A 13,168-nucleotide genomic window follows, 5' to 3' on the forward strand; every position below is an offset into this window, starting at 1 on the left:
GGAGGGATTAGGGGTGGGGAGGGACGAGGGGTGGGGAGGGACGAGGGGTGGGGAGGGACGAGGGGTGGGGAGGGACGAGGGGTGGGGAGGGACGAGGGGTGGGGAGGGACGAGGGGTGGGGAGGGACGAGGGGTGGGGAGGGACGAGGGGTGGGGAGGGACGAGGGGTGGGGAGGGACGAGGGGTGGGGAGGGACGAGGGGAGGGGAGGGACGAGGGGAGGGGAGGGACGAGGGGAGGGGAGGGACGAGGAGAGGGTAGGGACGAGGGGTGGGGAGGGACGAGGGGAGGGGAGGGACGAGGGGAGGGGAGGGACGAGGGGAGGGGAGGGACGAGGGGAGGGGAGGGACGAGGGGAGGGGAGGGACGAGGGGAGGGGAGGGACGAGGGGAGGGGAGGGACGAGGGGAGGGGAGGGGAGGGACGAGGGGAGGTGTGGAATGAGGGTAGGTGTGGAATGAGGGGATGGGAGGAATGAGTGGACGGGAGGGATGAGGGGGAGGGGAGGAATGAGGGGAGGGGAGGAATGCGGGGGAGGGGAGGAATGAGTGGGAGGGGAGGAAAGAGGGGGAGGGGAGGAATGAGGGGGAGGCGAGGGGTCGAATGAGGGGGAGGCGAGGGGTGGAATGAGGGGAGGGGTGGAATGAGGGGAGGGGTGGAATGAGGGGTGGGGATGAATGAGGGGAGGGGATGAATGAGGGGGAGGGGAGGAATGAGGGGGAGGGGAGGAATGAGGGGGAGGGTTGGGATGAGGGGGAGGGTTGGGATGAGGGGGAGGGTTGGGATGAGGGGGAGGGTTGGGATGAGGGGGAGGGTTGGGATGAGGGGCGAGGGTTGGGATGAGGGGCGAGGGTTGGGATGAGGGGCGAGGGTTGGGATGAGGGGCGAGGGTTGGGATGAGGGGCGAGGGTTGGGATGAGGGGCGAGGGTTGGGATGAGGGGCGAGGGTTGGGATGAGGGGCGAGGGTTGGGATGAGGGGCGAGGGTTCGGATGAGGGGGAGGGTTGGGATGAGGGGGAGGGTTGGGATGAGGGGGAGGGTTGGGATGAGGGGGAGGGTTGGGATGAGGGGGAGGGTTGGGATGAGGGGGAGGGTTGGGATGAGGGGGAGGGTTGGGATGAGGGGGAGGGTTGGGATGAGGGGGAGGGTTGGGATGAGGGGGAGGGTTGGGATGAGGGGGAGGGTTGGGATGAGGGGGAGGGTTGGGATGAGGGGGAGGGTTGGGTAAGACCAAGGCTTGCGTATAGTACACAGATTCTTCTTCAAATGGCTGTACATGGCTTTCTTAAAAGTAGTGATTGGGCTGGTGACAATAACTACAACAACCAGAACACAGAACAGTCTTCTATTAACAAGACTGCAGGCTTAATTAACATAAGCTCATGGTGTGGATGCCATGTAAAAATCATATAGTCCACTACTGACTGAGGTCATTTTGGTGGGAAGCATCTAGATGTGAATTTAAGTATGAATTTCTGTGGATTTCTGTTCAGACCTGTTGCATCTCCAAACTGTATTTGATACAAGAAACCATTGTTGTTCAATTGTGTGCAGAGAGAGTATTGAGCTTGAAGGAATTTGACTGAAGTTTCTGTTTCACATATCTTATACATCCTTGCACAGAGGTGCCATTTGAAGGCCCAACTGGTCATTCTACAAAGCTAATACTTCCACCTTTAATGACTGTTCAGGCTCATACACATATATTATCAAAATAAAAGAAGCATGTCACAAACATATCTCTAAAAAGTTGCAGGGATATATTGCCTTTGCATATCTATCAAAAACTATAACTCCAACTGAGATAGCTCCTTATTTCCACCAAACATAAAACCAGATCACATCAGGGAACCATCACAAACACCAGCACAAAACTGGTATCTTTCCACAACCTATCTTTACAATGTTTCCAGGTCCAACAATATTCCCAATACTCTCTACACAAATATGAAAATTGAAATGGCATGCAAATTGCATGCTAATATTTATTCTATTCAATTATTGGCTCGTAAAATAAATCACATAAATTTTATCCTAACGTACCACCCATATCCTTTACAGAATGGTAAAGTTCAGCTGTTCTACAGAATTTACAAATTTTCTTATCTGGTCCAAAAAAGGCATTACTAAAGAAAGAACAACACTGTGATATCTCCAACATCTTTCTGTGCTTATCTATTATAGTTTAGATTAGATTAGATTAGATTTACTTTCATTCCAATTGATCCGTAGTGAGGAGGTCCTCCAGGATGTGGAACATGTCAGAAAAACCACAATACATGACAAATATTTACAACTAAAACAAATAAGCTAATGTACCATTCCACAGGTCCCAAGTGGAATGACCGTCATTTTTAATGAACACTAAGAGTCATTTTACAAATACTAATGCACTGAATTTAAAATAAAAAAGTTTTTTATTTATTTATAAGGTAATAAACATGTAATACAACTACTGTAATACTTATTTACAATGAAAACATTACTGCACTGAAATTGTGCAGAAGTTATGTTGTACTTATATACAAATCAGTTGGTTTTACTAAGAAATTCAACAATGGAGTAGAAGGAGTTGGCCACCAATAAATCCTTTAGGCTTCTCTTAAACTGAATTTCATTGGTTGTTAAGCTTTTTATGGCTGCTGGCAAGTTATTGAAAATGTGTGTTCCTGAATAATGCACACCTTTTTGTAACTGTCTGAAGCTCTCTCACAAAAATTGTCCCTGTACTCCAACACAGACTTTTCTTTATTATTTCAATAACAAAGTGCTGCTTGTGTATGGATGGGAAAGATTAAACAAACTTCTGAAAGTTTTAAAGATAATCTTAAGCAGATCAAATTCATCATAAGGCTAAAGAAAATTTAAACGCACTGCCCTTCTCAGTGTATTCAATTACTGCAAAGCCAACACTAGCTTTGACCAAATTGTGTATAACAACTCCATCCACCTAGACCTGTATTCATTAAATAAAACACTTTTCTCCCTTGACATGCAAGCACACTGTTCTGTAACAAACTAATGGATACATTATGAACAATGTCATGTTCATGATACCCTATGTACCTGCCATGCAAAGGAGGGACCAACAGAAAGTGTTTTAAAAATTGTTATAGAAAGTTATATACAAAACATTAGCACATAATGGCTAGAGAACAATAATCTGCATGAAGAGTGTCAAAACCATGCCAATGTTCCATTGTGTTGATCAGTTACAGGAATGGCTGGTTAGTCTCATTATGGGTTTGTAAAACTGTTTCATAACATATTATCACCGAAGTTGGTCAAACTGGGGAATCTCCAGTAGCAGGTTATGCTTACTGACATGGCTGAATAGTTTTCATGGACTGATCTTTCAAAATGTATTTCCAAATTAGTGTTCCCATATCTCCAGTATCTTTACAGCCTCCTCATGCAAAATGAAATACGTACACTTAAAGGTAGTCACTAGAGAACATGTTCTGCAACTGATTCAGTATTATTATGATGTATGCTACCCATAGTTTCAGCCATCTATTGAATATTTGGTCATAATCATAAGCACTTTAGTATTTGTTTTAGGGTAGTCTTGTACAACGTAAATATTTCTGGATTAAAGGACACCACTCACCGAAATGCTGCAGCACTAATTTGCCTATCTTTTTCTACTTTGTTGATATTCCAATGAGATAGAGATTTTTATCACTATTTTTCCTTATTCCTGAAGATTTATTTTCGGCTTTAATATATTTACAACCAGAAAATTAAACCTCAAACACTGGTTTTACCTCCTTTGTCATCTGTTCCAAAGCATGTGCAACATAAAAAGTGAGAATCAGCACTCTAAATGGGAAGGAAGGAAAGAAGGAAGGAAGAAAGGTGATCAGAATGAACACATCATTATACTTTAATATTATGACTGGAAAATAACTCTCCATGTGAGGCAGCAGAGGTCAGTTCCACATGTGCAGGAATAAATCAAAATTTGAAGGGCCATAAAAAATCACTCCTGAAAGCTAATACAAAATATTCATCCATAATTCTAAAACATAAAATCTCTCAAGTGGAAGCTTTATTTGAGAACACACTGCAGAAATTATTCATCAAATTTATTTAACTGTATATTATTCAGGCAGGCTGGTGACAAATTTTCATCACATTGTCTCCTGTAACTGTTAAATAATTTTAGTAATTACTGATCACTGAGTCAGCTGGCACAGTGGTTAAAGCATTAGTCTCATGTTCAGCAAGAGCAGTGTACAAATCTCTGTCCAGCAGTCCAGATATAGACTTTCCTTGATATCCCTAAACTGTTTAAGACAAATGTTCAGATGAAAGGCAGATTTACTTCATGATACTGGTAAATCCTAGCTTGTGCTCTGCCTCTAATAACCTCACTGTCAGCAAGACTTTAAAATCTAATCTTTCATCTTCCTTAGTTCACGGATGATATATGAACATAAATTTTCCCCAGTGAGTTTTTTAAAAAATATACCAGATACCCAGGGAAAAGATTTCAACAATTAGGAATAGCGAGTGATAGATATTTGCTGTGGCTCCATATAGTTGAAACAATATATTCTCTTCAGTTTCACACAATTTTGACCATCAAACATTCAGTAACATGTTACAGTATCCATCTGAGGTCACAACTGCTGTCACATCATCATCAAATACATGTGGGCATTACAAACCAAACACAGTTGTAGTGCAACATACAATTACATAGAAATGCACCGTACATCTGGTGGTCACCATTAACTATACTATTTGTTTATTAGAACACATATGAAGAGCACAGATAGTCACTACTAACCCACCTGTCAAGGCTTGTCATCCACAATGACCACTACTTGATGGTATCTCCAAAACTAACTGTCAAATATTGGATTGTGCATGTTCCACTCTAAAAGTGAATTAAATTTTTCAAGCAGCTATGTATGATTTTTGCTGTCCTTCAAAATGAGAAAGTATTCTCTCTAAATGTGGAAGTTACTTTAGGCACACTCAATAGAAACAGAGTATCAATGCACACTTAATTACCTCAATCAAACTGCTCTTAGGATGTTAAGGTAGATGCAGAAACTTCAATCATACACCATTCAAAGTTTTGAGATGGCTTACATTTCTACTTTTTGTTTTAACTTTCTATACCAAACAGTATCATAAAATCATATATATTCTTGAAGATAAAAGCAACAAATGTGGAAACTCCAATGAAACTTTCTGGCAGATCAAAACTGGGTGCCGCACTGAGACTTACCTTTACCTTACACAAGCAAGTGCTCTAATAACTGAGCTACCCAAGCACGCCTCACAACCCCTCCTCACAGCTTTACTTCTGCTAGTACCTCATTCATACTTCTGTGAAGTCTGGAAGATGGGAGATGAAGTACTGGGCGAAATAAGGCTGTGAGCACAGGTCACACGAGTTGTGCTTGGGTAGCTCAGTTGGTAGAGAACTTGCCCACACAGGGCAAAGATCCCGAGTTTAATTATCGGTGTGGCACAATTTTAATCTGCCAGGATGTTTCGTATCAGCACACACTCTGCTGCAGAAAGAAAAATTCATCATGGAAATTCCTGTATTACAATGCCACTTTTTATCATATTCAATATCTAAAAATACAGCAGGTCATGTAATGTAGGATCTGTTGTCAGCCACAAACCATGGGATAAATACACTAATATGAAATGACACTAGAAGCTGGCTGTTCCAGTGCTGCCCCATAGAGCAGGAGTGCCACAGGACACTAGTCAGTTTGCTCATGGGCAAGTGAAGGCAGTATGGGCTAGCTGCCAAGTGGTCCTATTGCACAGGTTCTGCACATGTGCGAGTCACTTGGCCACAACTGCTCATGGGTGTTCGGCCAGGGCAGTATGACTACATGCACTACTGTTAACATGTCAGCTGCTAGCCCATCCCTGCCCACCTGTTTGAATGAGTGCCTGGCTGCCTGTCAGGCAGCACTCGAGTTAGTAAAGCCTGTCATAAAGGAAAATGAGCATTCTACAAGGATGTTTCAACCAGTTATACCAAATGAAACTATTTTCAGATGATGTTCTACACCTTTCTAACAAAACTGAAGTGTAGTGATAACCATACTATGAAAAATACAAAGGTATCAGTCCTAAATACCTAAAAACGTAATGCCTTAACAATGATAAGTGTTTGCATTTTTAACAATATTAATTAATGTCTATTATTAATGGTTCACAAAGAGCAGTCTACAAAACAACTGCTTACATACCACACATGAACCACCAAATATTATTAACAGTAAAGAAAAGGTATATACTGAAAAGCATTGCACAGAGTGTGGCAGTTGGAGCATGTCATAAGATGAAAAGGTCAAATATAAGTTCACAGAAGATCAGAGTCCTCTACCAGGAGCTACATACAAGCTACAAGTAAAGAAAATTAGTAGAAATACTAGCAGACTGCAAGTGAAACAGAAAGAGGGTGATTTGGTGGTGGGAGCAGCCTCAATCATGCACCAAGAGTAACACATGCAATACAAAGAATAGTAAGCAAGCTCCCTTCTCCCCCCACCCCCCTCCCGCCAGCCATCATCTCCCTTACAACTGAGACACTGGTTCAGTGCAGTGAGCTTGACATTCACTCCATCAGTTATTTGTTGTCCTATTGTTTGTATTTTATTTCATCTACACTTAAGCTACAGAATCCAGTATTTTCTATACTCATTTTTCACTCTTATCAGATGACAGGAATCTTCTCTTGAACTAAGTGTTCACAGATCCAGCAAGTACATTTCCATCAGTGGTGCTGACTATACTTGCAGTAATTACAGAAATACTGTTAATTTATGTTGCAACTTCTTTAAGTTATTAAATTACCACATTAATTCCCTTGCACTTATGTCACTAACATGCCCGTGAAAACAGATTTAAACTTCCAGAATGAGATTTTCACTCTGCACTCTACCTTGGAAGGTAGGAGACGAGATACTGGCAGAAGTAAAGCTGTGAGTACCGGGCGTGAGTCGTGCTTCGGTAGCTCAGATGGTAGAGCACTTCCCCGCGAAAGGCAAAGGTCCCGAGTTCGAGTCTCGGTCGGGCACACAGTTTTAATCTCCCAGGAAGTTTCAGATTTAAACTTGTTAAGAACTTGTAAAATACTAATGAAACTTGAAAACATGATATCACTGGGCAGGAATCCCCAGAGAAAATCTTTCGACAGTAAACTGATGATTGGTATCTCTGGGACTGGAAATAGGAACGAATCAAAATAAATATGGAACCCTTTTCTCAACTAACCTTTCCTGTTAAGTACATAAATGTGTTAGGCAAAAAAAGTAAGGGACGTGCGCCCCCCCCCCCCCCCCCACACACACACACACACACACACACACACACACACACACACACACACACAGAGAGAGAGAGAGAGAGAGAGAGAGAGAGAGAGAGAGAGAGAGAGAGAGAGAGAGACCTCATATTGTTGAAGGAAAGATTGACAAGAAATAGTGTTGCCTGCAGGCATATAGTTGTAAGTTAAGTGACTATAAATAGTGCTGCAAATGCTAGACATTGAGAAGAGGCAGGGAGTAGAAAGGATGCTCATTGTGAAAATACTATTCCTTCACTTAGAGCTTATGCACTTGTTTTGCCTATGTGCCTTATAAAATACCATAAGACTATAATTTCTGTGGAAATAATCTGAGATGACACACAGCTTGGAAGTGACTACAGCGTTATACATTCAAATATTTTGAATATGAAGGTATTTGTTGGCTACACATCCCATAGTTTGGCAATGACTACTGCATGTGCATTCTGTAGATTCAAATCTATTTATCTCATGAAAACCTGGTAATTCTGGTGGTAAATTATAAATAAGAAACAAATTGCAATCTCCAAAGATACCTGTCCAATGTGTAGATTAATTCTCAGAGAATGTCTTAAGAACACCCCATGGGGAAATAATAAAAATAAATAACTGAGAAAAGAGCATGCATTAATGATTGACACTATCACAAGTCCCTTATACTCTAAGGAAAACAATGGAAACTCTGTGTTGTTTATACTCCAAAGATGTAATCTTAGCCCATCTATAATACCGCACTGGCAACTATCTTACATCAGAAAACAAAAAGATTACAAGATGCTTTTGCGCAGTCCCTTTTCAGTACTTTTAAAACCTCTTAAAAATAATATTAAAGTGAAAAAGGCACCATAATCCTGCACTTAATATATCTGAATTCACTTCAAAATAGTTACAATCAGTAGTTTCACAAAGGACCCATAAACCAAATAAACTTAAAAAATGAGCTCATACTTGGTCAGAAAAAAATACTGTTTTCTGGGAAAGAAATACTGGTTGACACACTTCCAGTTTTGGTACTCACATTTTCACATTTCCTTTGGGCAGCTTACTTCTGTTGTTGGTAGCAGGTAACTGACTAGTATTTTGCAATTCATTCAAAGCTTGGCTCTCTCTTTGATGATCATGTTGAGTAGCGTGCACAACACACGCTGACTGTTGTGAATTGTTTGGTTGCCCACGTTTACTGCTCTTGTTTTTCAACAGAAAATCTAAGAGTGATATGTTCTCACCATTCATTTTATCTGATGAGCAGCCAGTAGTGCCCCTATTTTCTACCTCTGTTATTAATACATGTGCAGCAACTTGATCTGCTTTTTTTTGGATACATGATACTTCATCATTGCAATTAACTGAGTCAGTTTGTGATGTAGCAACAGATGAAATAGTCTCATTTATTTTTTCGCCATCACTGAAGTCTTTCATATTTTGTGGCAGTTGAGTTGCATCAGTTTCTTTATTTTCTGTCGCATCGACAGCTTTCTGGGAGAGGCTGTTTTTCTTCTGATAATTTTTTTCAAAGAAATCAAGTAAACTGTTATTTTCCATTTTTGTTCTACCATTGGCCGATACCGGTTTCACAAGTTGCAACTGATCAACTGAAGTAACACCTGCATTTAACTTTTCAGAAGATGAAAGCGATAAGTTTTTTACACTCCTAACGAGACAAGGTGTTTCACTGACCTTGGTTTCGGCACCCACTGGAATGAATGTACTGAATTCCGGAGGATTCACAGTCTTTGGGATGTGTTGTAGATGGCTATTTACTTTAACACTGTTGCCTACATTTTCAACCTCAATATCATGCTTCCCTAAAATTGATGTATCCAATGCACCTAATTGCTCGTCAGAAGCTTTATGCTTTCTATTTTTACAAACAATCAGTTCCTTCTTCTCCCGATTCTTGTTCAGTGAATATTCTTTCAAAAAATCTAAAAGATTTGAATAAACTTGTTGCTTCCTTTTACAAGCCTCTTCCTCCAATTCTTTGTTTGAAGAAACAGAACAGAAAGCTTCATTTCCAACAGAGGAAAATTGTCTCTTCTGCTTATGAACTTCCATGCACTCTGCAGTAACAGACTGTGAACTGGAACTAGTGTGTACTTCCTGTGAAATTCAAAGTGAAACATTACATCAATTGTCATATTACATAATTATACATTGTTTAATGACTAATTACTTTGCTTACTTAAAAAGCAGATTCCAAAAGAACAGAAGCAGTAAAATCTAAATTGTTATTCATAGAGAGGAATAAATTTTGTGCAGAAAATTAAAATTACTACAAAAAAAGTTTCTAAAAAAATCCATACAGTAAAAATTTAAAATTTCTTCCATTTCATCACTGCAGCTCATACAGCAGCCAGTGTGGATTTGAGACAAAAATACAGTCTTGGTTGGAGGCAAAAAGGAAGAATGTTTAAAACCAAGTTTCAGGAACACCTGCTTACAACAAGACAGGAGATAAAACAACACTCACCATTCATAGAACATCTAAAGGCATCTACCCATTGCCTGCCTACTATCAATAATATGAAAATTTGCATTTTGCCCATAAGGGATGGAAATGTAATTTAACTGAGGAATTTGAGATCACTAAATGCACATTTTTTTGTGTTGATGGCCTGCTCAATGATGAGCTTTTCAGTAAAAATTAGTCTTTTGTGATTTAATGATGTCCCTTTTTAAAGTAGTTTAACCTTGTTACTGTGAAGTATGGTAGTATCTCTTTTGCATTTGGTCGACTACCTTAGCTTTATGGCATAATTTAATTTGTGTTTTTTATATTTATGACACCCTTTTCATAAGACATAATTATCTTACTGGATGGAAGCCAGTTAATTTTACTCTTATTTTCAGGGCTATAATTTTAGAAATTATGTACACTGTGATTTATAGGGTTACTTGTGTTCTGTATATCAATATGGTCCTGCACAATGGATGATGTATTGACTAGCCAATGCCATGTTTTTGATTCTACTGTACTACTTGCACTCGACGCCCAATCACCATGCTTTTATGTGTTCTATGTTTATAATCGGGGCCATTCGTGCACGTTGTGCTCCTGCTCCATGAAGCTCTGCTATGCATCTGTTCCGAATTCTTGCAGTGCCCTTTACGCATGGCAACGAGTAAGGAACCCATATGACAGGCACTGGGGATTTTCAACTTTTTGATATCCCACTCGCATTTTGCTGATGTATTCACATTGTGTAATCATGACCAGTTTCTAGAACCTGAAGATGTCTACCACAGACAAAACATGTCACTGATGTTTGAAAATAAAAATCTCCATAACCAGGACTGTATTTTTAACTCATCTCCAATACATATTTTACAAAATTTCATATCTTAATCTAAATTTTGACATCTTGTAAGTAATTAGATTAGAAGCTGAAGTGAAGGCTGACAAATACAACTCGGACACAAGTTTCCAACTACTATCAAATAAGAAGTGACCCTAAGTATAAAATTAATGAGTAAAACATCAACCTCACAGGTAAAAATCCAGTTTGCTAACTCTGTTCTCACACATACATGAACACCTTTTTCAATTAAGTAAGTGCAAGAAATTCAAAGTAGGTCCAAGAAAACAGAGTAGAATAAAACTGATACCATCATCATCATCATCATCATCATCATCATCATCTCAGCCTTTTCCCCACTTCATGTGGGGTCGGTATAATTAATATGATACCATATTACACATACATAAATATGGCTAAACAAAGATTATGACTAGTGGTGTTTATTGTGAGAAACAGTTACCTACTCTTAACTTTCAAAATGGTGCATGGGTACTTTGTTTTCTACTGCAACATGGAAACAAGTGGCACAAAGGTTTTGATGGGATGATCTCCTTCAGCCATAATACAATTTATAATGTACTTGAATAGACAAAAAAAATATATTTACCGAGCAGCAGCACGAGAACACACATATAAAGGTATTTAAATTTGCAAGCTTTCGGAGGCAGTAGCTTCTTCTTCTGGCAGGGTTTGAAAGGGAAGAAAGAGGGATGATGTTAAAGGACTGGTAAGGTTTAGGAAATGGGGAGAGTTCAGAAATGTTGTCCAGAACCCCGAGTAAGGGGAGACTTATCTGTATGGGATGAGAAGAAAGGACAGAGAGCTTCAGGCTGGAAATACGGTAATACCCAAAACACTGTATGTGGTAAATGTGGGGAGGAGGAATACACAGGTCAGAACAAAGTACTGAAGCAGGGAATAGTTCTGTGAAGAAATACTAAGAGCGAAGAAATTAACAAAATTTAAGGCCAGGTGGGTGGCAAGGACCACGGACCTGTGTAACAGCAGTTCCCACCTGTGGAGTTCTGAGAAACTGGTGTCTGGGGGAAGAAGCCAGACGGTGCTTGTGGAGAAACAGGCACCAAGGCAATGACTGTCATGTTGCACAGTATGCTCTGCAACAGGATATTGTGTAATTTTTTTCCGTTTTCTGTCTTTCCCTTTGTTGCTCTAAATTCGTGGAGAAAAACACAACAAAATGTAATATAACAACGTATTATATCCACCACATAATATGTTTATTGTATGTATAAAAGGAAACACATATTTCAGGCCACTGCTGATGCTTCCCAAATAAAATAAGCAAAACGTATATGGCAATAAACAAACTGCCTTCATTTAGTTGCATAGACAGTTCATACCTCCACGAGGATATTGTGTGTTGCCAGTGTACACCCTCTGCTGACCTGCTGATAACCATTCACAATAATTGACGATTTGATGGTAGTCATGCCAAAGAAAAAGGCTGAACAGTGTTTACATAACAGCTGATATAAGACGTGTCGTTTCACATGTGGCTCTCCGTTTGATAGTATGTGTTTTGCCAGTTACAAAGCTCGTATAGGTGGTGGTAGGAGGACACATACGGCAAATCTTACAGCGGGGACAGTCACAGGACTAGGAGCCACAGGGTAGGAAATTGGGTGCAGAAGGAGCGTAGGGTCTGACAAGGATATTACAGAGATTAGGAGGGCATGAAAAGCTGTTCTAAGTTTGGTGGGCAAAATGTCAGAAAGAATGGAGCTCATTTCAGGATAAACTTTTAGAAAGTCATAGCCTTGAAGTAGTAAATTAATTCATTCAAGACTAAGATAATACTGAGTGACAAGAAGTAAACTCTAAGTTTCTTTTCCTTTTTTTCGCGCGGGCGGGGAGTGAGGGGTGGGGGGGGGGGGGGATAAGCAGTATTAGGATTGGATGTGATGGCACAGGAAATCTGCTTTTGAATGAGCGCGGAGGAGTAATTACATCCAGTGAAGGCTAAAGTGAGAATGGTGGAGAGTACTGCCGTAAGGAGTCTCGGCTGAACAAATATGTTTGCCTTGAATGCCAAGACTGTATCTAACATGGAAAGGATGGCAACTGTCAACATGTATGTACTGTTATTTGTTAGCAGTTTTAATGGGAACAGAAATGTGTAACTGAGCTTCAATAAGGAAGGGATCAATTTCAAGGAAAGTGGCATGGGATTCTAAATAGGACCATGTGAAATTTAATTGAGATAATGTATTGGGAGATTTCAAAAATTTTAACAGGTGAGCCTCACCATGAGTCCATATGGCAAACGTGTCATTAGATATCTAAACCAAGCCATGGCTCTAGCACTATGGGACTTAACATCTGAGGTCATCAGTCCCCTAGACTTCGAACTACTTAAACCTAACTAACCTAAGGACATCACACACACCCATGCCCAAGGCAGGATTCGAACCTGCAACCGTAGCAGCCACGTGGTTCTGGACTGAAGCGCCTAGAACCACTCGGCCACAGCGGCCAGCCCGAGCCGAAGGTTTATGGATCACAGGAAAGCCCCATCCAAGCGA

General features: G+C 40.5%; 1 protein-coding gene across 1 annotated transcript in view; it reads right to left on the reverse strand.

The window, feature by feature from the left end:
* LOC126236768 (putative ATP-dependent RNA helicase TDRD12) overlaps window positions 1–13,168 on the reverse strand; it is a 487,486-nt gene that overhangs the window by 336,616 nt on the left and 137,702 nt on the right. Inside the window, exon 6 of the mRNA XM_049946337.1 lies at window positions 8,345–9,426. Coding sequence (XP_049802294.1) covers window positions 8,345–9,426 — 1,082 coding nt within the window. The remainder of the gene's footprint in view (window positions 1–8,344; window positions 9,427–13,168) is intronic.

Source organism: Schistocerca nitens, chromosome 2 (assembly GCF_023898315.1).
Source record: "Schistocerca nitens isolate TAMUIC-IGC-003100 chromosome 2, iqSchNite1.1, whole genome shotgun sequence".
In the NCBI taxonomy this organism is placed as follows: domain Eukaryota; kingdom Metazoa; phylum Arthropoda; class Insecta; order Orthoptera; family Acrididae; genus Schistocerca; species Schistocerca nitens.